The following is a 27,942-nucleotide window of genomic DNA, read 5'->3' as shown; positions in this document are numbered from 1 at the left end:
AAGGTTTGTTTGTCTGGTTTAGTTGTCTTTGGTTTTTTGGGAAGGAAATGGAATTGTGGCACCTGGAAGTGGTGCAGTGAGCAGAGGGGCTCTGGGAGTCAAGTTGTGGTGGCTGTGGGGCAGCTCCATGTTTCTTATTCTCTGGATCTCAATTTTAGTGCTGTTTACTCCAGATTGTTTTAAGATGCCCAATTGTGAATCAAGGAACCAGAGTTATGTGACAAAATTCAGTGTACATTCAGAGAAAAGCAGTTATTGGGATCCTTTATCAGGGTTGGCACATGGACACTAATTATGGTCTCAGCTATTCTGTATCTTAATCAATTCCAGTGATCTCATTTATAATTTTTCCTCTTCCCGACAAGTAGCTATTCAAAGAAATAAATTGGCTATCTGTGTAATTTGCTTCTTGGACACAAAAGGCTCCCGAATTAACAGGCTTTTTTCCCCCCTGGAGAAATCTTCCTCACTGCGGTGTGGGGTTCTGCTAATTATCCCTTTGTCCCTTTTTGTTTTCTAAAGGTGGCAGAGGAAGCTGCAGGGGCTCAGTGTGAGCAGCAGCAGGTGCCCAGTGACCACTGGTGGCATGTCTGGTGCCACCCCACCCTGCAGAGCCAGAGCTCCTGGTTTTATGGGGCCAGGCATGTCCATAAGTCTGGACCAGCTCAAAAAAAGTGAGGATTTGAGACCAGAATCACCCATTATTTCCCATTTTGTCTGTTCCTGGGGGAAAGAACTTGAAAACTAATAATGGAACATTGTAAATGAGGGGACTGAGCAAGGTGCCCATTACAAAGGGATTCTTGATGAGATCTTCGAAATACCTTGTTTTATTAGTGCTGACAACGAGCACCTTTAAGATCCAGCCTTTCCCCTTTGTTGTGCTACAGGTGGTTTTTAAAACAATTTACAAAGAGTCTTTTTTTTTTCCTTTTTCATGCTGTTAAAGCAAATTGGTATGTAATTAGATTTATATAGTGAATAATCTTATTTGCATATCCAATTAATTCTTCCTGTTTTAATTTGCTAGGGTTGGATTCACATTGGTAGTAAAAAAATAACACTTAAATGATCAAGCATTCAAATTTTCTTTTACAATAATTTGTTCAAGGTCTTCCATTAAAGTTTGGTCCTGAGCATCCTCTTCCTTTTAAAGGCTGTTAAAGAACATGGAAAAAGGCAATCAAAACAAAAAATGACTTGTGTTATGAAAACAATAAGGGTATATTTAAGCTGATCAAAGCAAATGCTGTGGGAATTTAGACTTTTCAAGCATCTTATTATATAGAATCACAGAATAGTTTGGGTTGGCAGGGACCTCAAAGCCCATCCAGTGCCACCCCCTGCCATGGGCAGAGACACCTTCCACTGTCCCAGGTTGCTCCAAACCCATCCAACCTGGTCTTGGACACTTCCAGGGATCCAGGGACAGCCACAGCTTCTCTGGACAACCTGTGCCAGGGCCTCCCCACCCTCACAGCCAGGAATTCCTGCCCAGTATCCCATCTGACCCTGCCCTCTGGCAGTGGGAAGCCATTCCCCCTTCTCCTATCCCTCCATGCCTTGTCCCCAGTCTCTCTCCAGCTCTCCTGGAGCCCCTTTAGACCCTGGAAGGGGCTCTCAGGTCTCCCTGGAGCCTTCTCTTCTCCAGGTGAACCTCCCCAGCTCACCCAGCCTGGCTCCAGCCCTCGGAGCATCTCCAGAGCCTCCTCTGGACTCTTTCTCCAACAGCTCCATGTCTTTCCCGTGCTGAGCACTCCAGAGTCCCACCTCAGGCCTGCAGGTGTCCAAAGGCTCTGTCTGATTTTTATTGGAGAATATTAGTGGATTTTTGGGCATTAGGAGGATTTCTGTTCTCCCCTGGTTTCACTCATTACTCATGGAGACTTCACTTGAAGTAGGAGCACTTTTTCTGCTTCTCTTCATCATTTCATCTCTTCATCATTTCAGCTGTCTGGAGTTCTCACATCTGTATTCAGAAATGCTGAATACAAGCCAAAAAGTAGGAAAGGGACCTGATTTCAGAAGTGTTAATGTGCTCTAAATTCCACACATTTCAACACAACAGGGAGGTGTTTAGCACTGGTGAAAACAACTCCACTTTGTTGGGTACTGAAGTGTGTAATTTTAACAGCTCCTGGTGACATCTACAGCTTTATTAGCCAGACAGAGGGCTGCTTTTGCAGACACAGTCCTAGAAAAGTTTCAGTTTTGCCCTGAGTCAGGGAATAGCTTGGCAGAGTCTGTGTTTCTAAAGTCTTCATGAAAAACCTTGTCATCCCTGCCAGGCTGATGGACTTTCCATCGGTGGCTCTGCTACTCCTACATGTTCCCAGACCTGAGGTTCCACTTCCAGAGCTGCCTGGAGAGCTCTTGGAGTCTGATAGTACTCAGGAGATACCCCTAGGGCTGAAAAGTCAGCAAGGCAAGTAAATATTTATTTAAATGTGCTGAAACCAGTTTGTTCCCAGCACTTGTGAGACATCCAGGTCCTAGTCCTGCTTCCCAGTTACCCCTACACAGTTTATCTGGAGTTTGGGAGCAGAGATCTGTTAACCATGGAGGAAAAAACCAAAGGGATTGATGAGTCATTAGAAAAGGATAGAACAGGCACATTGTAACCTAAAAATTATAGATATCTCAGTACAGCAAAAGTGCAAGCATGTATTTTTATTTTTAAGATATTTCTGGTGTGTCCCCAAGAGATACAAGATTCTTTCTAGTAGCTACAGGAAGATGTTGTCCATCTGTCTGATGTATCCATAGATGTACAATAAACTCCCTGTTTTTAACTTTTTCTGATGGCAAGCTCACTGCTCACCTCTGGGTGCCCTCCACCCCTGTTGCAGTGAGATTGAAGGCAGAGGGATCTGCTGATCTCCTAAAATTGAAGGGGTTTGATTTCAGTTTAATTCCCAACTGCTGCAACCCATGTTTGCCAAAAATGTCTCTCTGCTTTTATTTGAGAGCAATATTTTGAGCAGCTTGTTCTGCAAAACGTTAATTGTTTCCAAAAAAACATTGGTTTGTTCTCTGATTGCAGGTCTTGGGATTGTGGATTTTTATTGCTACTATTGGATGGTTAATGGAAGGAAAATTTTATTACAAGGGGGGAAAAAAGGGATTAGAAGGGTTGGGACACAAAGCCTAAAAATCCTGATGGCTTCCTTTGCTCTGTTTGACATCAGTAGATAAATGGGCTTCATGTCCCATGTCCATTGAAATCAGAAAACCCACCCTGTGGTTCCAGTGGATGGATTGTACTGGGACTGAATGGTTAATTCAAGAGGCTTTGGCAGAAATTATGTCAGTGGAAGGGAGGTGAAATGAAAATTGGGGCACTTAGGCCAAAGTGAGCAGGGGGCTTGTGGAGTAAGGGGTTAAGAATTGAAAATAAAACCAACAGTGTATTTAAATGATTTGATAAACGAGGAAAATAATTCCATAATTGTGTTGCGAGGATTTGAAATATGTCCTAGGGAAAATTGCTTTGAATCTTAATTAGCAACTATTGGTTATTAGCTAAATCTAGTGCCAGGGAAAAAATAAATAGGTACAAGCACTTGGCTGTTGCTCGTGTCTCCAAACACCTCATCTCTTGTCCCAGTTTTGGGCTGTTTTTACCTAAAAGGTGAAATAATTCTTGCAGATCCAAGGTAGTCATCCTGCACAGGTCACGGGAAACACCTCGGTTGTGTTGCTGCCAGACAGGATGAAACACAAATGAGGTGACAATTGGTGGCAAAACAATTTCTTTGGACTGGTTTTATCTCAACTACATCTTTCTACTGCCTCATAAAAATACGCTGTAATGGGGTGCGAGCCCTGAGTAGCTTTGGCTGGAGCTGGAAGCTCTGAAGAGGTGCACAGATAATATATTCCCACTCTTGTGCCATCTGATCTATCCCTCTGCCTACTTTATAAACTGTGCTACAAACAGCTTTTAGTTTCTCAGGGCAGGAAAAGACACAGCCCTGCGTGGCAGAAAACTAAGTGAAAATGACCTCCAGCTCTGAGGCACTTATTGAAAACCTATTTTAAATTGAATACACAAGCCAAGATAATACAGGCTGTTTGATAAGAAACATTAGAGAAATCCATAACACGAGGCTTTTTATTATAGGTTTATTACATCAATCTCTCCAGTGGGTAATGGAACTTGTAAATATACTCTTATGTAGGAGTCTCCTTGCGGGCTTTTTATTCATGCTGAAGTAAGCACAGCAAACTTATTTGCTGTCAGGGTACATTGAATTTAAGATTAGTATTTATTTTGGTTCCAAAGAGGTTTTGCTTTTGTGAATTGGAAGTTGGCAGAACCGCTGTGGGAGGGGTGGGGGCTGCAGGGGGGGTGGGGGGTAAATGAGTTTTCCAGACAAACCGCTGGTCCGGGGGCGGGATACGGGACACGGACCCGGAGTGGGGTGTGGGTTGTGTCCTCCACTGCTCGCCTCGGTGCTCACTGCTCCTCTGGGAGGGAAAAGTTGCTTTGTTTAAGAAGGAGCTTGCTGCTTTTTCGCTGAATAAACCCAGCAAGATGAAAAAGCAGCCGTGGGATTAGAGCAATATTTAAGGGATATATTTGCTGCATTGCCGTGCAGGACAAACACGGTCACAGTGTGTATTGTACTGTAAACATTTGTTCTGGAGTGTTGAAATGCTCTTAATGCTTTTCCAGAGGTAAACAAAGCAATGCTGCTCAGCAGTAACCCAGTTTGCTTCTGCTTACTTGGGAGAAACCAAGGATAGGTTTGCATGGAATAAAGAGTTAAGGAGAAGTCTGCCTAGAAGTTCAAAGGACAAAAAAGTTAAAACTGTAGCAATGCCAACAAAAATAAACCCCCAAACAACAGCTTACAAGCTTTTAAGTATGTTTGCTGGAGGATATACTAATTAATTGGTAGTTGACTTCATATAGGGAAAATAATCCTTAATTAGAGGTTGTTAATTGGAAGGATCAGAAACCTGCTGAGGTGTCAGTGAAGTCGGCATAATACTTGACTTTAACAGGTTTTTTAGGTTGCCCAGAGAAGCTGTGGCTGCCCCATCCCTGGGAGTGTCCAAGGCCAGGTTGGACGGGGCTTGGAGCAACCTGGGCTGGTGGAAGGTGTCCCTGCCCATGGCAGTGGAACAAGATGATCCTGAAGGTCCCTTCCAATCCAAACCCTCCCATAATCCCATAACACTGTGCAGAGGGATGTACTTTATGTTGGTGCAGCACAAACATGACCAGCCTTGAGTGATGTTTTGCATTTCCAGCATTGACAAAGACCTTTTTACTGTGTGAGACAGATTATGACTGAAGAATGAAGGATGTGTCTATTTAAGGTCTGAGGGTAACAAATGTGCTTGTGCTGTGAAACCACGACCGTGTCAAACCCACCTGAGAGAAACCATCCTTCATCCTCCTCACTGGGCACTTCCTCCTCAACTGTTGCACAGTGATGCTGCCACTAATGTGCATCAGCAGAAAGCCCAGCTCTATTTTTGATGGATATTCTCACAGGTATTAATTATGCATTATCATTTCCATCTCTTACATATTTAAAAAGGCGGCAGTTTTAAGAAAATTATTTATTTCCCTGTCATTGAGCTGGTTTTGGCCACTTCCTCAGTGCTTTTACCAACTTTCTCCCAGACTTCTTGGTTGAAGTGCTCTCAGATACAACGGGTTGGGCAGCAAATGGGTCAAGGGGAACGTCCTCCATGGCTTTGATTTCTTGCTGCTCACAGAACAACCCTCTGCCCAGACAGCAGAGTGATCCATAAAGACTTATTCTCTGTTTAATTTCTTTCTCTGCATATTCCTCATTGTGGTGGTGCACTTATTGAAGAAGTTAAACCCCAAGCTCTCTGCCCCAGATAAAAAGCTACTTAGAGAAATTCTTATTTGTCACTGAGGCATCTAAAGCCAAAAAAACCATGAGATTCTTCATAGCGTGTTCTCAATCCAGTATAAGCCTTAATTTTCCAAACAGAGAAAGCCATTATTTTTTGCCATTGTAATGAAAAACTTGCTGAAGCAGTGCACATTATTTCCATTACTCATTAAGCCTTCTCTGCTCTGGAATGAAATTACATGGTTTTTGTTAATTTTCTTGCTTTTAACTTCTGACTTGCAATTTACCAAAAGAAAGAACCAAACCACTACAGCTCTGGTTGTCTCTCAGTTGACAAAATCAGATGGTCACAGCATTCAGATGAGTAATGCAAGTTCACTCTATTTTACCATCTCCCTGATATTTTGGGCTATTTGCACTAAAACAGAGTAAAGAATAACATTTATTAGTTTGCACCATAGTTCTAATCTGTGACTTCTATAGGGCTTCTACTGGTTTGGCATAAGTGGACATTACATAGTGACTGATTTATTTCATTTTATTTAATTTTGTGTTGAACAATAAAATAAATTTGGGGTTTAATTATAAAGTAATAGGGCTCAGTCAGATGAATTTCTCTTAAGAAAATGCACGTGGTCTCCCTCCATTTAACTGTTGACTCGCTCTCCTCATTGATATTGAGTTTGCTTTTTATCCCTGTTGTCATTTTACTGCAGCACTTCCTCAGAGCTTTTCCTAATGCCTTTTGTCAACAGCAAAACAAGAGCCTCCTCGTGGGGGCAACTGAGCTCTGTTTCATCTCTGGAGATGCAATTATTGTGTGTTTGTCCTCAGTGCCTGTGGGTGACAGGATGCAGGCAGAGCTCTGTGCAGGCACACGGGGAGAACAAACTCCTGGAAAGTTCTGCTCAGCAGCAGCAGCACTTTGGCTGCTCACACGACTTCTCCGTGCTCACCACGGGGGTGGGAAGGCCTTGGAAGGTGTGTAGACCGTGGTACTGTCTGTCACAGGGACTGGTTTGCATGTTATTTGTGGAAAAGGCTGTTGGCATCACAAGTCATCACATTTTGCATGAAGTTTGTGTTTGAAGTATCGGCGTCCTCTGGGTCAGACCAGAAGAGTCTCCACGGGCAAAACAAGGGGAAGTTTTACCCTTGGGATGGGCTGTGCTGTTTGGTGATTGAGGCTCTTTGATGTCATAGAATCCTGGCATTGCTAAGGTTAGAAAAGACCTCTAAGATCGAGTCCAGCCACTCCCTAAACCCACCACTAAGTCGTGTCCCCAAGTACCACATCCACAAAGGGACGTGACTCCACCACTGCCCTGGGCAGCCTGTCCACCCTTCCAGTGAACAGACTTTTCCTAATATCCAATCTAAACCTCCCCTGGCACAATTTAAGGCCATTTCCATGTCCTTATATTGCTTGAAGGACCGTGTTTCCAGGAGCAGTTCTCTCCTGTTACAAAAAACACCTTAAAAAGAAGCTTCTCTTCCCGAAGCTGTGCTGGGCAGTGGAGGTTTAAATTGACCTTTGGAGATGAACTCTTGTCTCAGGGGCATCCCCATCATGCTGCTCTTTAGACATGAGTAAGAAGTGTTTGAAGGCTTAACCTGGTGGTGTTACACCAGGGGGAAGAAAGGCTCTACTCACAAATGCCATCAATCTGAGCAGGTTTTGGAGAGTGCTAAATTGCAGTGTAAGAAGTCATAAGTCAGATTTTTGACAGCTATTACTGATATCTTTTCCCTGCTGTGTTCCTTGAAAGTTCATAACATTTAAAAAAAAATTAAAGGAATGCATGTTATCCGTGGGCAGATTGGACAAATTGTACTCCTGGCTGCTCCTTTGATGCTTTACTGATTGAACTCTGAGAACTTGATTTAAGCTGCCCTCAATTTGACAGTCAGTAGTGTTAATTTTATCACTGGGTTTGTGTAGGATCTGGTGTCTGTCTGTCTGTGTGTGGGTGGAGGGTCTGGTCCCTTTACAGAGATGACCCAGCAGAATAACTGGTGACTTTTAGAGATGGGGAGTCCCTGTGCTGGGGTGGTTGTGCAGTGACCCCAGAAACCAGAGTCAAAGCAGGTACCCTGAGCTCAGTGGCTTCCCTGTGCAGGAAATCACCCACTGGAGAGTGGGGTTGCCTTTTGTTCCTGCTCTGCTGAGTGCTATGGAAACATTTTTTTAAAAAAACAATAATCAAATTGACAGCAGCTCCTCCAACCTGCCCTGAATTGGTGCAGTTGCACTGAGTTCCCTGCAGCTGTGGAGATTTGCACCAGCTGAGGTGCCAGCCCGGTGTCCCCACAGCAGACTGCAAATGCCTTAAATCCATTTATGTAACAGAACCACCTGGAGATTACAGCCCTGGATCCTGTTTGCAGGATTAAACCCTTTCTTGCTGTAGCAGCAAGAGTGAGGTTTTGCTGCCCAGGGCCAGGAGCCTGCCCAGCATCCTGATGTTGTGCACTGGGATGCCTGGCACGTCTCCAGAGGGCACATGGTACAGCAAGGGCTTTGATTTACCTCTTTGTGGCACTTCAAAGGAGAGATCATTCTCTCCTCCTAAATAAGTTGGTGCTGTTTAAACCCCAGATACCCAGGGTGCCATCAGGCTTGCAGTCAGACAAAGATGATGCTGACAATTTTACTCAAAAAATAGAAATATATAACATTATAAACACGAGGTTTCCCTCTCTGACTATTCATTCAGCTGCATTTTAATTTATTGCATTGAAATATTGTCTGTTTTTCTTAAGGCATGGATTGAACTTGTTAGAAATAGTCACAAAAATGCAGAGTGTAATATATGTAATGAGGCAGACATTTAAAACTTGCCTGTGCCAGTGGTCAGTGATAGAAAGGAACGTGTTTACAGTTTAATTCTACTTTTTTTTTTTAAATAGCCTTTATATATTAAAAAAAATCTTTTTGTCAAACACCTGCTCGTGTGCTTTTAAAAGATGGAAAGGAACTGATTAAACAACTTGCTGCCTTGATTTAGGTATACACTGCTTTTATTCTTCAGAGTTTGTTTAAAACAGACTTGCTGGGTCAGAATTTTTGTTTGAAGGGGTTTAAACTGAGTACTTCTAATGCAATTGAAACTGTTTTATGAAAATATAATAGGTCTTCTGTAGGGTCACAAATACAGAGGAACCAGTGGCAGAGCACACCATGGGAGGGAGTTTTGAAGTCAAGCAAGGTGGTTGTGGTTTCCCCATCCCTGGAAGTGTTCAAGGCCAGGTTGGATGGGGCTTGGAGCAACCTGGGCTGGTGGAAGGTGTCATAAAAGCTGCACAACTTGGCTGCATCTCACTGGTACTTTCAGATCCCAAAGGATCCATCAGGTGGAGATGATAAAACTTCATCCTTTGTGTCCCATCGCAGTGTTGTCTCAGGGATATGGAAATGCTCCAATCCTGCCCAAACCAAACAGCCAAGGAGAAATGTGCACACTGTGTGCTGAGTTAACAAATAGGTGTTTTGCTCTCTGCTCTGTTTGTTTTAGAAGTTTTGTGCCCGTGGGCTGGCAGTAAGTCATGCATGGGCTCCTGGGGAAGCATTCCTGATATTCCCACTGCTGCTCATCAGCGCTGCCTACTCCGGGCTGGTTCCATCGGCCCTCAGCGCTGCTCCTGGAAATGTCAAAGTCATCCCTGATGTATTCCCTGCTACCCAGCGTCGTGTTTTCTTGCTGTAATTGCAAATTTTGTGCTCCTGACCCAGGAGGAGCAGATTTGCAGTGCCCTGCTGACAAACTGAACCGCCCGACGTGCGTCTCCCGGCCGGTGACACGGCGCAAACGAAGTCACAGCTCTTTGGCTCCAAGTGTGCCAGACTCACAATCCCTCTCTTGCTGCTTCCTGGGAGCAGTTCTGCATCGCTCACGAGGTGCTGGTAATTCAATCTGCTTATTCACAAATATTTGAGAAGGGAATCCATGGCCTAAACCTCTCTGTAAATAGCTGGATAGAAAAAGTTGGCAGGAATCAGCGTTGCTTCTGACAGTGGCTAATGTACTTAAACCTGAAAAGAGAAAAGAGGCTTCACCTTGAAGCGACGTGCCAGAGAGTTCCTTTCACCTTGAAGCTTTCTGCAGAGTTTGGCTCCTCAATCAATTGAGAGCCTGGACACATTGCCAGAGTTGTCTTTGTTTTTCCAGCAATAGATGAGACAGAGATTATAGGTTATTGCCCCAGGGACTTGTCTTTTCTGAGGCTTCAGGATTTTAAAGGAAAGAGGCTTTTTCAATATGAGTGTTTTATAGCTTTTTCCTGCCTGCTGGTGGGGTGGGGAGGATGGCATTTGTTAGCTTGGCTTTTACACACCTTCCTTATTGCATGAAGGATTAAAATCAATTGAAGTTCAGGGAGGTATTGTGGAAAAATGTGGCTTTAAAATATGCACACGGACCTACTACTTCTGCCTTTTTATATATCCACTTTATAGTTCCTGTCATACTCCAGACAGCTGAAAGTTTTACAATAGTGATATGTGTTCTTGAAAGACAGCAGTTATATCAGCACCTTATATTTTACTAATAAATCAATAGGTAATTAGTACAGGCCTTTGAAACATTTATAATACCTCATTCACAAGGAGCTCTGTGCAAGAACACCCAGAGCTGGAGGGACTGTGAGACCTGAGGGGAGGTTGGAGAATAGGTGAAGGCAACTGTGTGTGCACAGTGACGAGCTGTGCTTGGTCAGAGGTGAAGGGAGTGTCAAGCCAACCAGGTTAATAGAAAGGTTTCCATAGTCTGGAGTGCTGGCAACAGCTTTCTGAAGGAATTTCATGGATTCAGGTCTCTTATGAGGCAAAAGCTGTTTTCAGCCTGAACCACAATCTTTGCCTGTTGAATCCAGGACTTGTTTTCAACAGGATGGAACCAAAACAGCCCAGTATCAATTTCCAGCACTGAGATAAAGGTCCAGTCAGAATTTGCAGCCCCTGGGAACAACTCTCATGGCTGGACTTTGCCTGTGCTTTCCTGGGAGGTTACAAACTGCTCTGGAAGCCACTGCTGCCAACAGCACGTGACTGTGAGAACCCGAGGCCCCAGTTCATCAGGAGTGGGATTTGACTGGGACAGGCCACCTGCATTCCTGGTGATGGATGTGGGTAACAGATCTGGGCACGATGCCTCAGAGCTGCTACTCAGTGGTTAAGGTTGGTGCTGGGGATGGAGCACACCACGAGCTGCAGTTGTGTCTCCCTGAGGGACCAATTTCTGTCATTGACTGACCTCCTCGTTTGAGAGAATGTCATGTCCTGAGTTGAAAGAATTAAAAAATACATGAATCATGGAACAGATTAAACACCAGTATTTCATCTAAGGCTCTACGTGCTCCAGTCACTGGAGATGATGTGAATTCCATTCTTAGATATTCAGGACTGACAGGCAGAGTGGCAGAACAACGTTTGCCTTGGCAAATGTCATTGTCAGGATGTTCACCTGCAGCTGGAGTGCATCACAAGGTGTTGCATGTGAATGAGCTCAGCCTTTGCTGGTGATGTCCCATGTACCTGTCACTTCCCTTCCCAGCACAGAGGAGCTGGAACAGCCCTGCTGTTCAGGCCTGTTTTTCTCCACGTGCACTGGTGAAACAAAAGAAACATGAGCTGATGGGAGAGAGGGACAATTTTTCTCTTGCAGCCAGCAGATCTGACCAGTTGGGTGATGATGCAACACCAGGAGGTGTTAGAGGTGGTCCCAGAGGAGTGAAGAAAATAACTGAGGAAAACGTATCCAGCAGCTGAAGAGCCAAGTCATGGATTTGGATCTGGGCTCAGTTCAGCAGGATGCTGGTGGCATCCTGGATTTCTGGGCAAGCTCCAGTCCATGACTTCTGCGTGTGCACAACAACAACAAAGATCAGTTAAGCTTTCTACGTCCCATAGTTCAGTCTGGAGGAACAGTTCATGGTAGGTTTTTAGGTCATGCAGGCCTAGTGTTCTTATTCTCTGGACCAGATCACATTGAGAACAGATGAGTTACAAAGCAGCTTTTGAGAAACCTGGTGAAACAATATTATTCACCCCAAAACCAGGATGTGTGTCTTTGTACTTCAAAAAGAGAAATGGTACCAATAGATGCATTGTGCTGGGTAAGGACAGCTTTAATTTCCTCTCATAATCCTGTGTTTCCAGGGTTGGGTATGTAACTGCTGAATGATTTTCTTGAGGCTAAAGCTTAACCTACAGGGCATGAGAACCAGCCTGATTATTATTTATGTACTAAAAGTATCTTTCAAAAATATGATTATTTCTAGTATCTCAACACAGGAGATGAACAAATAACCTGAGCGTCAATAAACTCGTGACTGGTTCTTTGTGATCCTTTCTAACTGGTGTTTCAGCAGACCTGCAGATGCCCCAGTGCTTTTTATTAGTAGCAGGAGTGGTAGTACCATTAGTATTGTATTAATATTATTATTCCTGTTGTCTGCTCGTGGCTCTGTCGTGGGCTGATGTCGTCCTTAGTGGAGCAGTGTGAGTTTTTCCCTGTTTATTTTCCTGCCGGCGGCTGTGATGACTCAGGGAGAAAAGGCTGCTTGGTGAAGAACTTGTGATTTCCTGCAGCAACAGACAAATGTGTTTTTGTTGTGTGCTGAAGAGAACATCTGTGATGATAATTGTACCGTTGACTTACCAAGGGAACACAAATTACACTCTGTTAAATGAGGGTTTTGTCGCAGGACAAGTCTCTCGTTCCGCTGGCTGGGAATTGCCTCCCCCCGGCTGTCTGGGCCCAGCAGACGAGGCACAGGGAAAGTTCACTTTGCCATGGACAGATCAGGTAGCAGCATTTTATTCGAGAACTGCAAACTTGATGACATTTGCTCTAATTAATCGTGTGGCATTTCAGTAGGGGAAGTTGCGCCGTGGCTGCGGGACAGACAGGGAGGGTGAGTGAGAGGCTTCACAGCTGAGCAAGCCAAGCTGGAGCCTGACCTGCCCTTGGCACTTGGCTGTTCACTCTGGTGTGGCAGAACATGGGCAGAGGCAGCTGCAGGGCTCACCAGTGAACCCTGGGCTTCCCTCAGAGGTCAGAACACACTGTGGTGGGGTGGATGTGCTTAACCCTGCCTTTAATTCCGACGGCGCCACATCCTTGGGTCACCCGTAAATAGAGTTGTCAGAGCACTGCTGTCTCCATTTCAAATGCTGGAGCCCTTCCACGCCTGCATTTACGAGAGGGAAGATTTATTTCTTCCTGTCTCCTGGATTTCTGTGGCTGCCTTACGGTCTCTGAGGAGTATCTGACACTGCTTTTGAACTCGGGGATCAGACTGGTGCCTATCAGCTGTCACCTGCCAGGCCTGGCTTTCCACTCCAGCTGCACTTGTACTTGGTACAGCAGCGAGCTGGGACATGAAAGGATGTCAGAAAAGAGAGATCATAGCAGCAGGAGTGAGATAGCAGCAGGAGCTGTCTGGCTCATGGTCCATGTTGGAGACCTGCAGGTGTTGCAAGAGAAGCCCAGTCTTGCATCATGGGGTCAGGAGAGAGGTGGTGGCTCTTCTCCCCATCCAGCTTCTCAACCCAGTAGCAAGGCTCAGGGAATGTCTCAGGCAATACCTCTGGGAGGGTGTTTTTGCTGCCAAGGTTCAGATTGTTGCAGTGGAATAGCAGAAAGTGCATCTTGTGCAGTGATGGGGTGATGATGATGATGATGATGATGATGAGGGAAAAAGCCTCACCATTTTTTTCAGTTTTGCTCCTGATGAAAGTATCTGCTCGTAGTTGTTGTTTATTTCTCTTTATTGATCTTGAGAGGTTTTCTTTTCTAAGCACATGGGCCAGCCCTGGTGCAGTGGTGGGGAGGAGTGACTGGGGGAGGAAGGCTGATGGCTGGTCCCCTAAGATACAGGAGCTACGAGACCCTTCCCTTCAAAATACAGGACTTTTTAAATCTCCTTTTTTTTTTTCTCTTGTCTGTAATACAATTTTTTTTCTTTGAGTGGGAAGCACCTTTATCGGGTCTTGTTCACTGAGAAGTCTGTGGAATTATTTGCAGTAGAACTATGTGGTGCAAACCTTTCTGTCTCTTCATTTCGAGGCCATTAGCACTGTTTGGGTGTGCAGGTGATGTTATAGAAGTGATGGGCAAGAAATAGGGAGTGAGCATCCAATTTAGTCTTTCCCTGCTCAGGAGGATGTAATGCAGCTGCTAACCTTGAAGAGCAGGCTGTTGTGTTAATCAGCAGTGCCCTTGAGCTGTCCTATCCATCCCACTTCCCACTTTTCTGAAGAGTTGCTCTTCCCAAGGTGCAGTTTTGTCTTGAAGAAATACCGACTTGTAGCACTGTATGAAAACACAGCAGCACACACAGCAGAGAGCAATTCCCTCGGCAGCAAACAAGGAAAGGATTTTTCTCATTTCCACTGGATATAGTCCAAGAATTCTCTCTTCAGTTTAGTTATTATCTTTCCCTACGGTGTGGAATATTCAATTAAACTTCCTCTCAAATTGGCCATAACTTTCAATGAAAATTAAAGCAGTTCTATTTAGGTAACAGGATCTGTCACCAGGCTTAATGTTCAGAGAGAACGGGAATGGTTTCACCTCTTTCATGTGAATTAACCTCAGCTGACATTCTTCACGTTTCAATTCCTCAAAAGCACAGGAAGATGACAAGCATTTAGCATCCAACTGGATGTGCTGGCTCTCAGGTTTGGGGTACTGGAGGGACACTCTTCATTTGGAATGCATTTAAATTAATCTGGCATTTTTTAATAGATTTCTGTGATTCACTAGGGGGAAAATTATATATCTAGCAGAAGCTTGGAGAGCAGAATGTTCTTCTAAATGATCTATCACGTTCTGTCCGACACCATATGGGCACACACCTCCTTCTGTGTTTAAAATGTTTCTTTTATAGTAAAGTCAACTGAAATTTCCTAGATCCTGCATCTTACTGAAAGAAATACACTTCTCTCAAAGGAGGCACACCCAGAGCAGGAGCACATTTGTTTTATCTAAAGTGGAGGAGAAAATGCTTTTTGGTGTGTAGGTTGTCTTAAGCTGAGGGTGTTTCATGTTCATTCCGAGGTAACTTGCTCTGTTTGATAAAAGGACCAAAAGAGAGCCTGTTAAACACAACCTGATGAGAAGAGCAAGGGAAAAGCCCTCTGAGCTCAGGAAACAGCCTCCTCCTGACATTGCTGGACTTCTGTAGATTGAGCCACTCGTGGGGGCCTTCAGTGGTAAGCCAAAAATGTGATATCATCTCTCTTTGACTGCAAGTCCTGGACATTATTGCATAGAAATAAAGTTACCAATTTTAATTTAAAGGAAAAGAGAAAAAAAAAAAGTGTAAAATTCACATTTCAGAGCTATCCAAATAGCAAAACTTTGCTCCCACAACACCAGACGCTTCAATAGAGCAAATGCCTTTGCCTGGGCTGACACTGAGCATCTGAGCAACATAACTTAGTCAAAAATGGGCCATTTATGGTACAGGCACTTCTAGTTTTCTGTCTGTGAGAATCTAGATGGCAGTTTGTTTTATTTATTAGTGGCTCTTTAGTGATCTGTGAACTAAATCCTCCTCTCCTGTAAGGTTCTGTGGCTCAACTCTTATCACACAGTGGTAGGATCTGGGCTGCAGTGATTTCAATCACACATTAAACTGTAGCAAAGGGACTCTACAGGCTGAAGATTAAATAGTTTGGACTTGCTTATCTTGGTTATACACAGGCAGCAATAAGAGAAAGAAGAAAGGCACTCAAAAATCATTTTATCTACCCAGTGTTGCAAGGTTTTTTCTCCTCTCCTGTTCCCCTGATGTGCTGGCAGCTGCTTTCAGAGGTTCTCCTGCCTCACCCAATACTGTTTGCTTGAAAGTCCCACCAGGGCTTTGCTTCTTGCTGGCTAAAAGGAAAGGAAAGCATTTTTTTTGCCATATAAAAACTGAATATTAACCAGTGTCAGCAGCAGGTGGAATATGTGGAGATGGTTTCATTTGTTTTTTTAATGAGTTTCTGTTTTAGCAAACTGAGTGATTTAGTAGACAAATTAAGTTATTCAGTGTTTTCACCTATTTGTGACTATTTCTACCTTCATAATTCTCTGCCTTTGGTCTCTGTTTTCAAAATTGTAATAGAGTACTCAGAGCTATAATCTTTATAAGCCAGATTTAATATTTTTTCTTAGGGTGAATGAGACTGTTTAGGGAGTGAAGCAACCCTGGATCTCAGAAACAAGTCCAGATACCACAATCTAGCCCTGTTTACTCTGTGGTTATTATTATCCTTTTCCACCAGCAACAGCAAGTTGCACACAGGTATAATTTAAAGCTAGAGAGGATGTGAAATGTGTTTTGAATAATAGATGAGTTTCAGTCAGATATCATTAACATATAATTAAGAATAAAGATAAATACAAGTGATGTGACTGGATGCTTAGTGTGCTCTCTTTTGTGGTGGGGCCTGAGGGAGGGGACATGGGGGAGAGGCTGCTCCTTCATAATCTTCCTGGCAGAGTCTCTCTGAAATGCTTCTGTGGAGAGACAGAATTTGCTCCCTGGAGTAAAGAGCTATTGTTCTGTCCCTGGTAAATCCAGCTGATTTCCCAGTGTTGGGAGATGTGAGGGCTGTTCACATTCATTCTCACCTTCCTCCCATCGGGAAGATCCACTGTCTTCTATTCATTCCTTTTTCTTTTTTATTTGTCGTGCAGCCCATCATCTTTATATTTTATTTATTCCTTTTCCTTTGACCTCCCATACCCCCAAATTTCCTGTGTGTCCATCAAGATGGACTTCTGGCAGCCTGACTAAAGGGAAGTCCATGGTCACATCCCTGCAAGTCCTGCCCTGGGCAGTGAGGGACCTGCAGGCACCCAGTGGCCCACACAATTGCCCTTTCTCTGCTGTAAAGATAGGGCAGAAACAGATTGGAAAATGTTCCAAAAATGTTAAGTCGAGGTTCCTTTCATTCAACTAAAAGACTTTCTGGTTGTGAGGAGTTTTACTGTGTCCTTACTTGCACTATATTTCGAGGAGGCAGCCAGACATCGCCACTGATGAGCAGAAAAGTCTCGGTGAAATCAGGATGGATGATTTTTTTTTTTCAGGGAAGAAAAGTTGGTTTCTTTTATGTTCTGAACAGCTACTGTGAAGATAAAACTGTCTAATACAAACAGGATGGAGAGCAGTGAATTTATGTTGTAGCTTTTTGTGGGCATTTTGGGCAATATTGGTGTATTTTGTGAAATTCGGTGCTCGCTGCAGAGCTGCACTTTGGGGATGATCCCGTGAGCAGCACTCACCCTTAACTCCTAGTTTGAGAAAGGATAAATTGTTAAGGTGAAAATGGAGAGTGGTTGAGGAGAGAGGAAGGAGTTAACAATTCAAAAGATCAAAATGTGTTTTTAAAATAAAGAACTAAAGTCAGCACGAGGGAGGCTCCTGTGAGTAATCCCCAACCTCAGACTGTTGCATTGCTGTGAAATGACTCCTGAACTCTTTGAAGGTCGTGTCAGGTTGTTCTGCCAAAATATTTTCACTCTTCTACCTACATTTAGTGTGAGTTTTTAATACTCCAAAGTGCACAGACAAGTGATGTCCTTGGCAGCACAGGTCACACCAAACACTTGGGACCCTCATTGCCAGGGGGTGCTGGGCTGGAGCCAGGGAATTCCTGAGGAATCCCAGCACAGAGAGGGCAGAGGGTGTGAAAGGGTCCCCTCTGAGGGGCTGGGGCTTGTTTATACCTGTGACTGTAAAAAGGTTTCAATCAGGGGTGGCAGAACCAGCGAGGGGACTCCCTGGGGGCTGGACCTGCTGAGGCCCCTCCAGCTCACCTTACTGTGTGACTGTATTTGATAATGTGGCCTTTTAGTTCACCAGGAAAATGTTTCCATTTTTCAAGGTGAATTAAGCATTGAACTGAACTTTGCTGTGACACCAGGATCGTGCCTCTTCCCATTCATTTGAACTTTGGGTGAAGTTTCAGTCTCCTCTCTATTTAATGCACAGACATTTGCATGAATGTTGACTCCGTGTGAGATTCAGTGACTCTGGGAAAAAAAAAATCTGGTGTTATAAACAAAATAAAGTGTCATCAGATCTTTTCCAAGGTGAATGATACATGGCCTCTTGCTGCCAAGACACTATTTCATGTTTTAAGAGTGGGAACATGGAGATTCCATCAATTACCTGTCACACTTTCCCTGTTTCATGCAGATGACAACACACTGCACGGGCCAGTTTTCCTTCAGGAACCCAACAGCCTGATCTTCCCTTTGGATTCAGAGGAAAAGGAAGTGGAGCTGAGCTGTGAAGTGAAAGGAAATCCCAGACCAACCATTGGGTTTGTTGAATTTAACTGGTTTTTAGCATTAACTGAATTTAACTGTTCTTTGGCACCACCCCTGCACTGCAGGAGCATCACCCAAGGGCCTTTCTCCTGCCTGGATCACTCAGTGATGCCCCTGGAGCCTGGAAATGCTCTCAGGCACATGTGCAGGACCAGGTTTTGATGGTCCTTGTGGGTCCCTTCCAACTCAGGATATTCCACGGTTCAGGAACATTAGAAACAGAGGAAACGCACATCAGGAAATCACCACACACTGCAACTCAATTGCAAAATTTAGACAAGAGCTCAACAAGGTTATGAAGGGACAATAAACAACCTTGGCTCTCAGATTAACCATCCTTTTGCCTAAACACTGGCAAAGCTCTCAGTTCTTTTCAGCTTTGGTAACTGCTCTGGGATCCTTAGAGGGAGATGCTGCCCTGCTCCGGTGCTGCTGCTGCTGGAGATCCCCGAGGCTGCTGCTTTCTCTCCTTTAGTGCCTCTCTCATTTTACTCACCCATGTAAATGCCACTCTGAAACCACTTAGAGCCACCAGGGCTCAGACACTGGGCTCTTTTCTGACACAGCCAGCTGTTTAATGCCATGAACTCTGTTGATTCACTGGTGCAAACGCATTCAAATAGTTTCTCTGCCCACTCTGGTGGTGGAGGGGCAGCACCTCCATCGAGGGCTGGTGGGGCTGAGGCAGCTCTAACTGGGGCAGCGTGGTGCTGGAATGGCTCAGTGCCCCAGTTTGTGACAACAGCCCCTGTGAGTGAATTTAAATTGAAATTTAAATGTAAAAATAAACAGCCAGCAAGTCGGGAGAGGGGGAAAAAAACCCTCGGTGGACTTGAGTGGTTTAGAGATCCTGTTCCAGGGACTTCCCCTTGCAAAATGATTAATTCCAAAGAGCAGCAACACGAGCAACTACAGAAGCATTAATCATTTCAGAGACTGAAATATATGTCAAGGATATTGCTCTTTTAGTTAAATACTGGAATATTTCAATACTGTGCAGGAAATTTGCATTTTTGTGCCTTTTTTTTTGTCTTTAATAAGTAGTCAAAGACGTTCTAAATCTCTCTTTATTTACTTCATGCTGTAGTTTGAAATACCCAAGAGCCTCCATTAATATCAGCAGAATGTAACTTTGGCATTTTGTGCTCTAGGTGGAAGTTAAATGGGAGCAGCATTGACGTGGGGATGGATTTCCACTACAGGCTGGTGAAAGGCAACCTGCTGATCAATAATCCCAATAAAACCCAGGATACTGGAACATACCAGTGTGTAGCAACAAACCCGTTTGGAACCATTGTCAGCAGAGAAGCAAAGCTTCAGTTTGCCTGTAAGTAAGAAGGCAACCTCTGTTCCCTCGGCATGCAGGGAAAACTGGGATGTATGTCTCCTTTCCAGCCTTTCCTAACTGTTTTTGGAGTGTCCTTGGAGCTGTTCATGGAGCAGAGAAAGAAGGAAATGTGAATAAGGAAGGCATGTCTTGGTTTATCATTATTTAGCTAAAACTATATGTAGTATACAGTAAAATATTTTTTGAGGAAGGGGCCATCTGGGAAAGGATCTGGTAAATGGGATCTCACCCAGGGGGTTTTTATTCTCCTTGGAGAATTAAAGCTTCAAAATATTAACAGGAGTATGCTCTCCTTAAGGAGTAAAGTCATAGTGACAGGTGTCCTAAGTCGTGTGTTTCTGTGGTGCAAGTGCTCTCAGACATGGGGGATATTTTGTAACTCTGGGTGTAAAAGGGAAAATGGACTTTGTATTTATTTTGGGTTAAATCAGAGTTACAGCTCCCTGTTGAAAGCTAAGGATGAGAAAAGGCACAGATCTTGCTGTGAATGAGCTTTATATGAACTTATGTAAAGCCATTTTGAGGATGAAGTCTGTGAGAGTGGGCAAACAACGACGCAGGACCACGAGTCATCTTTTTTCTCATGTAGTTGTGAAGGTGAAGGCAGAGAGTAAATACAGGGACTTATTTATCTGTCATCTCTGATTTCTCTGTGCTGTTGTCCTGGGAGGGGTGTACACAGCAGAGCAGTAATTACAGCAGGAGCTGCTCTGGAATATCCTTGGAGGAGCGTGCAGGAGTTCAAGGCAGACCCTTCCCAGACACAAAGCTCTCAGTAATGGAGAGCTTTCAGCAGAGCTTTAATGAAAGGTGCTTTTGACTGACTGGTAAGAGAAGTTGATGTGCTCCAGCTACAAAAATGAGAAGATAAAAATGCCAATAAACCCCAGGTTCACACTCTGTAGAGAGATGATTTGTAATGAGAAATAATACAGAGGGGAAAGTCAAGTCCTCTGTCTCCCTGTGTAGTTTACAATATATTATCCTCTTGCTTATGACCTGCTCGAGTCTTTCCATGACTGAAGGTGCCTCTTCAGCGTGGATGGGTAATAAACAGCTTCCTCAGGCCCCTTCTCATCACTCCACATTTCAGCTTGTCAAGGTGATTGCTTATAAACCCCACATTGTTCTGCTGCTCTGGACACACGTGTCCCACAGAGGCTCTGCCTTAGGAGCCCTGGGCATCACCAGCTCCCAGGGGAGCCTGGGGAGCAGCACCCTCAGGGCAAAGCCCTTCAGCACCCCCTGGCAGGGTCAGACGTTTGCTGGATTCAACCACTGAAGGACAAGCTGGGTCCCAGCTTGCAGCTCCTCAAAGGCAGGTCCTGGGCTTCCAAATTCAGGATATGGGACTAGAAGGGGGGATTCTCCCAGTCCCACAGAGGGTGGGGAGGCCCTGGCACAGGTTGCCCTGAGAAGCTGTGGCTACCCCTGGATCCCTGGGAATGTCCAAGGCCAGGTTGGACAGGGTTTGGAGCAACCTGGGCTGGTGGAAGGTGTCCCTGCCCAGGGCAGGGGGTGGCACTGGATGAGCTTTAAGGTCCCTTCCATCCCAAACCATTCTGTGATTCCATGATTCCCGTGATTCCATGATTCCTGTTGCTGACAAGTGCAGTAGCCACGGACCAGTTGAGTGGAAACACATCCTCTTCTCACATATCTGGTTTGACTGACTCCTAGTTAACAAGACTGAACTCAAAAGCTTGTTCTTTTCCAGTTAAAGTAATGGATAAATGGATACATTTTTGATCCCTAAATTTTACTTCAGGTTGATAAAACAGTGTCATCAGATTAGAAATATTTGGATTAAAGAAATAAAAATTAGGGTTCTCTCAAGGTGGGCTCTGTGCTTTGCTAAAACAGTAAAGTCTTTTTGTCTTCTTTAGTCAAAGGGATTGCAACCAGAAGTAGCTGGATTATGAAATACATAGTGGTTTAAGTTTATTATAAAAACTCTGCCCCTAAGCAAAAATAAAATTGGGCATCTGAAGCTTCACCCTTCATCTGAACAATCCCTTATTTTCCATCCTACTGTGTGGGTTTTGTTTTATCTCCTTTTCATTTTTCATTTCTGAGGAAAATTAATGTTGGGTCTGTTGAGACTGATGGCTGGAAGGTTGAGCTTGGGTTTTTTCCCCTCCTCTTAAGAGTTAAATTGTGAATCTTGGGGCATCAGTGATATATGTTCCTTCTTCAAGGGCTGTGTTATTCTTCTGTAGCCTTTTCAGTGCAGATTAAACTGCTGTTGAGCCATTCAGCCTCCTGTGGAGGTCAGGGAGGGTCAGCAATTTAATCCTTGAAATATGTATTTAGGTTACAAACTCATTATGATAAAAGTCCTAATATTTTCCCCCAATACTTGCTTTGTGATGTGTCATTTACATTTCAAATTTGTCCTTTTCTCTTCTTTTTTCTTCCCCCCTTTTTCCTTCCCCCCTTTTTCCTTCCCCCCTTTTTCCTTCCCCCCTTTTTCCTTCCCCCCTTTTTCCTTCCCCCCTTTTTCCTTCCCCCCTTTTTCCTTCCCCCCTTTTTCCTTCCCCCCGTTTTTCTTCCCCCCTTTTTCCTTCCCCCCTTTTTCCTTCCCCCCTTTTTCCTTCCCCCCTTTTTCCTTCCCCCCTTTTTCCTTCCCCCCTTTTTCCTTCCCCCCTTTTTCCTTCCCCCCTTTTTCCTTCCCCCCTTTTTCCTTCCCCCCTTTTTCCTTCCCCCCTTTTTCCTTCCCCCCTTTTTCCTTCCCCCCTTTTTCCTTCCCCCCTTTTTCCTTCCCCCCTTTTTCCTTCCCCCCTTTTTCCTTCCCCCCTTTTTCCTTCCCCCCTTTTTCCTTCCCCCCTTTTTCCTTCCCCCCTTTTTCCTTCCCCCCTTTTTCTTTCCCCCCTTTTTGCTTCCCCCCTTTTTCCTTCCCCCCTTTTTCCTTCCCCCCTTTTTCCTCCCCCCTTTTTCTTTCCCCCCTTTTTCTTTCCCCCCTTTTTCTTCCCCCCTTTTTCTTTCCCCCCTTTTTCTTCCCCCCTTTTTCTTTCCCCCCTTTTTCTTTCCCCCCTTTTTCTTTCCCCCTTTTTATTTCCCCCCTTTTTTCCTCCCCCCTTTTTTCCTCCCCCCTTTTTTCCTCCCCCCTTCTTCCTGCTCCCTTTTTTTCCCCCTCTTTTCCCCCCACTTTTTTCTTCTCCGTTTTTTCTCTCCCCTCTTTTTTTTTTTCCAATGCTGCTTGTCTCTGAAATGGAACATATTTTCAAAAGTGAGGAATCTGCTGTGCCACAGTAACAGAACATGGATTAATGATACCCTAAGCCCTGTGCTTACAGCAACACAGGCTTTCAGAAAATAAAGCTTTAAACTCTTGAGTATGGATCTAATAATGGCTTCTCCAAAATGATATATGAAAACACAGCTGAACAAGATTAAATTATGTGCTTTTTATTTTAGGGGTTGGGGCTTAGCTTGACAATTTTATTCACTGTGCTGTAGTTTCTGTTTGGAAATAACACTGGAATCAATAAGGAGTTATGGCTGGGAAGGAGCGCGGCTCTGACGCGGCACTTTGGAGATGAACCCACCCCTTCAGACATATGATTAAAGTTGTTTACCATGGCCTGGGTCCTGCTTCCGTTTAGGATGAAGATAAAACTCATATTGATTTTTAGTGGCACCAGAGTTGGCCCAAACCCCTGGGAAAGCGCTGAGTTTGTGGGTTGTTCTGCCTGCTCAGCTCCCGCTCCCCTTGGCAGGGCTGGGCTGGGGGCAGGAGGGCTCAGGATGGGCAGGGTGAGCTGTTGGAGGGTGTCCTTGCCAAATTGTTTCTCCTGACTCTGAAATAACGGGCAGAGGGGAACATCAGCACACACAGAGGCTGAAAGCTCTTTGTTTGCTCTCTACAACTCCCTGGAAGGAGACTGTGGTGAGGTAGAGGTTGATCTCTCCTCAGAGCGACAGGACAAGGGGAAAAAGCCTCAGGTTGTGCCAGAGGTGCTTCAGGTTGGACATCAGGAAAAAATTTCTTCGCTGAAAAGGTGATTAAGCACTGGAACAGGCTGCCCTGGGAAGTGGTGGAGTCACCATCCCTGGAAGTGTTCGAACAATGAGTGGATGTGGTGCCCTGTGATGTGGGTTAGTGGACCTGGTGGTGTTTGGTCAGAGGTTGGACTTGATCTTGGAGGTCTTTTCCACCTCCTCTGGTGGCAGCTAATGCATCCTGAGGATGGGGCCAAGCCTCTGCTGTGCTCTCCCTACAGATGGACCCTCATCTTCTCCCGTGGAGCCATCCCTAACGCTCACAGATTAAATATGCTTTCCCTGCTGTGATAACTTGACTCAATTTGGCCTTAAACTCCTCAGCGGGATTTGCTGTTTAACCTGCAAATTCCCAGAGATGGTGCTACCTGCAGGAATGCTGGTTTAAAACAAACCCTCTGGAGAGTGGCTGAGTGGCTGTGTGGTAGTTGTTGCCTTTCTCATCAGCACTGGTGTTTGTCTCATGCTGTTGATTTTGAAATGGGCACCAAAGAGGAAAATCAAGTTTGAATCGGTGCCGGTTTTCAGTCGTCCCATTGGTTTGCCCCCTGTTGTTACAAAAACTGCCTAAAAGTGATGTCTGTGAAACAGGGGCTGTTAGAGAAATGGGATCTGCTTTTTAGGGGATTTTAGCATTTTGCACACTGTGGGACCCCACACTGGGGGGACTCCTGGTGTCCTTCCCTCTGCTCTGCCTCGACAGGCTTCTCCCAAATCGCTGCTTGTCCAGCCTATGGCAATTCTCTGTGGAGGAGTTTCATTTGGATCTGTAACAGGTCCATGCTAATGCTATGAATGTTTTCTGCAGTTGGCCAAAATGATATTGAGATGTCCAGGGGGCTGAGGTACCAATTTTTAGAACATAAATGAGATCCCAGTGGAGAGGGGAATAATGGAGCTGAAGGGAGGTGCCCTCCAAGGATACTGGAGCAGGAGTGAAGCATCACCATGCTGCCCCTGCAAAATTTAGTAAAAGGGGCCCGTGAATCTGCCTGAAATCATTTAATTTTCTGCAGAAATTCATTTTCTTAACATAGCCCAATTTCCCCGACATACCCCACAATCTCATTTTTTTTTCCCGTTGAATTCTTTTGGAGCCTCTGCACATCCAGGCCAACCAGAGGTTTTGTCATACTGCCCAGGAGTGGTTTTGTGGCAGCAACATGGAACTCTGCAAATAAACATTATTTTGGAGCTTGAATGTGCAGTTCTACCAGTGCAGAGTCCTCGTCTTCCCAGGCTTCCCCATTCCCACTGGGATGTGCCAGCCATCCCTGTTTCTCCCATAAGCAGTCAGGGTACAGCCTGTTCGTGGTGTCCCCAGTTCTGCAACAATATGTTAAAATATTCTAGGCCATCAGATAAGATTTGGGGCTAATTATGACAAATTTGGCTCAAGAGTGCATGCATGTAAATTCCCTAATTCTTCCTCCAGTGCCTTTTAAAGGAGAAATGTCATTTATATCAATAAATTATATTTATTTTGCTGGTCTTTGGCAAAATTAGCCCCTCCAGCTGCTTGGCTCCCCAGGACTGGGCTTGGTGTGAGTTTAACAAGGGACTAAGCAATTTATTTGCATTTTTCCACATGAAATCACTTCCCAGTGTTTCTCCTTTGCTGTTTCACCTCAGCCCTGCTCAGTGCACTCAGCAGTGTCAGAGAACCAGCTCCCAACCTCTGCTCTTTCACCACAGTCTCCAGTGGGTGGAAAACTAGGCTAAGCCTCTTAAGTTCCTCTTTTTTCTCTTTCTTTTCCTGGTTTGGTTTTTTTTTTTTTTTTTGATGAATAGGGACTGTGCAGCAGAGGATAGATCTATAACCTATTTTACTTTCATCTGGGATAGAAGGACCCTTAACTCAGAAGTGTAGGATTTACACCTGCCTTGTTTCCCCCCAGGGTTATAAATAAGCTGAATGTATTATTCCTTAAAGCAGTGCCAGGGAATTTGTAAATAATCAGGCTCCCCTTGTCCCAAAACTGGTAATCTTGGGAGACTGCAATGTTATTTAAGGAGTGTATTTTGGTTTAGATATGCAAGAATAGCTCTGGAGAGGGCAGGGATTGCTGCATGGGGAGGTGTCACAGGGCTGGGAGAACTACCACCAGAGAACTGAGAACCACAGGTCAGTCACAACCCCACAGTTTCTCTTCTAGTTTGTAAATTTAAGGACCAGCAAGGCACAGGCTTGACATTTTTTCCCCGTCTCCCTCCATATTTATTCATTTTGCTTTAATATGTCAAATAAAGTATATTTGGAATATTTTATTTTTGTATCTAAGGGCTGCATTTTAAAGAATTAAATGCAGATGGAGGTGTTTTTTTTTTTTTTTTTAAATGAACATTCAAACACCTTGTAAAAACTGATTTTAGAGTAGCACAAGCATCTGAAGAGCTGTAAGCAAGTGTTTTCATGGCATATCCCCATCGATTTTCCTGGTCTTCTGTGTCCAGTGGATAGAGGACAGGACAAGAAATCAGGAGGTCTGTGTTATTTGCTCAGTTATTAGGATGCTTCTTGGAACACCTCCCTTTCTGCCTCTAAATCTCCTGGTCTGTCAAATGAAATAATGCTGTTTCCCTAGTTGAGGAAATAATTATTATCCTTAGGATGATCATTAGTGATTCCATATCAATGCAAATCAGTATTGCCTCTAAATTTATGGAAAACAGCAGTTACAGGACCCCTGATCAAATTCCCATTATGCCCAAAAGCATAATGCCCCATTAGGTGGACTCTCTAAGACAATTTCTGTTCCTGTTGATGGGATGCAAGGCCAGTGCAGAACAACTTTATTCTCGTGGCTGCTTTTCCTTTTTTTTTTCTTTTTTTCTTTCCTGTTTTTCTTGTGGAAAGCAAAAGCAGGGAGGGAGTCAGTGTTGGCACAAAGGATGGCAGAGCTTTAAATGTGTTTGTCCAAAGTTGTCCCGTGTCACTTTTCCTGTCTGCAGCAAACGTGACTGACATTTCATTGTTCATTAGACATGAGAGATGAACAGTGACAAAATATCAACGCTCTGTGAGATGCTGCAGAGCATCATAATGTGCATTTCCAAAGGGAAGCTGAACCACCAGACACTCTCTCAGGTTCTCTGTGGGGTCTTTTTCATCTGGGCTTTGATCAAGTGAAGGGAAATTTTTCTTTGAAACTTGTGCCTGGGCTTGTGTCACATTGCCCAGGGAAGCTGTGGCTGCCCCAGCCCTGGAAGTGTCCAAGGCCAGGTTGGACGGGGCTTGGAGCAACCTGGGCTAGTGGAAGGTGTCCCTGCCCAGGGCAGGGGGTGGAATGAGATGAACTTAAAATCCCTTCCAACCCAAACAGCTTTATGATTCTATTTTACATCATTTGGGGTCTAATTTGCATTCATTTCACTGCACACATAAGAAGGTGCAGCAGAGCATGAGCCAGTGGGGAAGCTGTGAGGCATCTGCAATGTTAATGCTCAGACACGACATGAGAGAGCTCTGCAGCATCTCCTGGGCCAGCAGAAGTTCTGCTCTCTGGCTATTGCAAAGTCATCTGTGCTGGAAGAAAGTGTGTGAATAACACTGGATTTTTTTTTTTTTCTAGGAGAATATAAAAAACTTCTGAGAGAGAAATAACCCCATTCAAGTCAACCCAAGGGGAAACGTCTGCCCAGATTTTGTAGATTAAAGTAATAAAATTTTCAGAGTCCTCAGCATTTTGTCTCAGGCAGAGTAGCAGCTTCAAAACAAATGTTTGAAATATTTCCTGTAGAAAAAAAAAAAAACAGAGAGGCAGCTTTTATGGAATGGGACATTAAGTCAGGGAGGTTTTTTTCTTTTTTTTTTTCTTTTTAATTTGGTAACATCCCAGAGAAGAGTGGTTTGATTTTGGAAGGGGACAGTGGGTGCCTTGCAGGTATTGCTTAGAGCTCCTGTTTTCCTGTATGATTAGTGGCATGAAGGAAGGTAAAAAAGCACTGGGAGTGGCTTGTTGCCTGTTTGGAAGCAAGGATCAGATCCCAGCGAGGTGCTGAGCACATGGTGTGGCAGGAGGAGCTGTCCTGGTCAGCACAAGCAGCTCCTGGTTGGTGTGGTGGAGGAAGGAGAAGGCTGTCCAAGCACAGAGCAAGGATCTGTGACACCCATGGCTGTCTGTTGGACAGTGGAATTGGTAATGCTCGAGGAAAAGCCATCTTTGGGACGCAAGGTGAAAGCCTGAGGAGGAATTGAAGCCATCTGGATAAACCAACCACTCTGTCTTTCATAGATGGTGGTTGGAAAGACCTGGGAAGAATAAACCTGTCCCAGCATGAGAACCCAGATGGAGACATCCAGGTCCAAGGTGGTACCTAGGTCAGAGATGTGAGTGGCAAAGATGCACAGGCATTGCCTTGTTTAATCCCCACAGTAATAAAGCCCAAGGAAAAATATTTTCCAACAGGGAGGCAGGGT

At 44.5% G+C, this 27,942-nt stretch overlaps 1 protein-coding gene across 5 annotated transcripts in view; it reads left to right on the top strand.

The window, feature by feature from the left end:
- The window catches only part of LOC127471583 (contactin-4), a 283,238-nt gene that overhangs the window by 158,962 nt on the left and 96,334 nt on the right, over positions 1-27,942 (top strand). For all 5 annotated transcript variants that reach the window (XM_051788645.1, XM_051788648.1, XM_051788644.1 and 2 more), the window contains 2 exons: positions 18,039-18,165; positions 19,324-19,499. In XM_051788645.1, the coding sequence (XP_051644605.1) occupies positions 18,039-18,165; positions 19,324-19,499 (303 nt within the window). The remainder of the gene's footprint in view (positions 1-18,038; positions 18,166-19,323; positions 19,500-27,942) is intronic.

Source organism: Manacus candei, unplaced genomic scaffold (genome assembly GCF_025592945.1).
Source record: "Manacus candei isolate 608988 ecotype Guabito, Panama unplaced genomic scaffold, ASM2559294v1 h1tg000025l, whole genome shotgun sequence".
Classification (NCBI taxonomy): domain Eukaryota; kingdom Metazoa; phylum Chordata; class Aves; order Passeriformes; family Pipridae; genus Manacus; species Manacus candei.
Note: the sequence above shows the minus strand (reverse complement) of the source record. Positions and strands in the feature narration are given on the sequence as shown.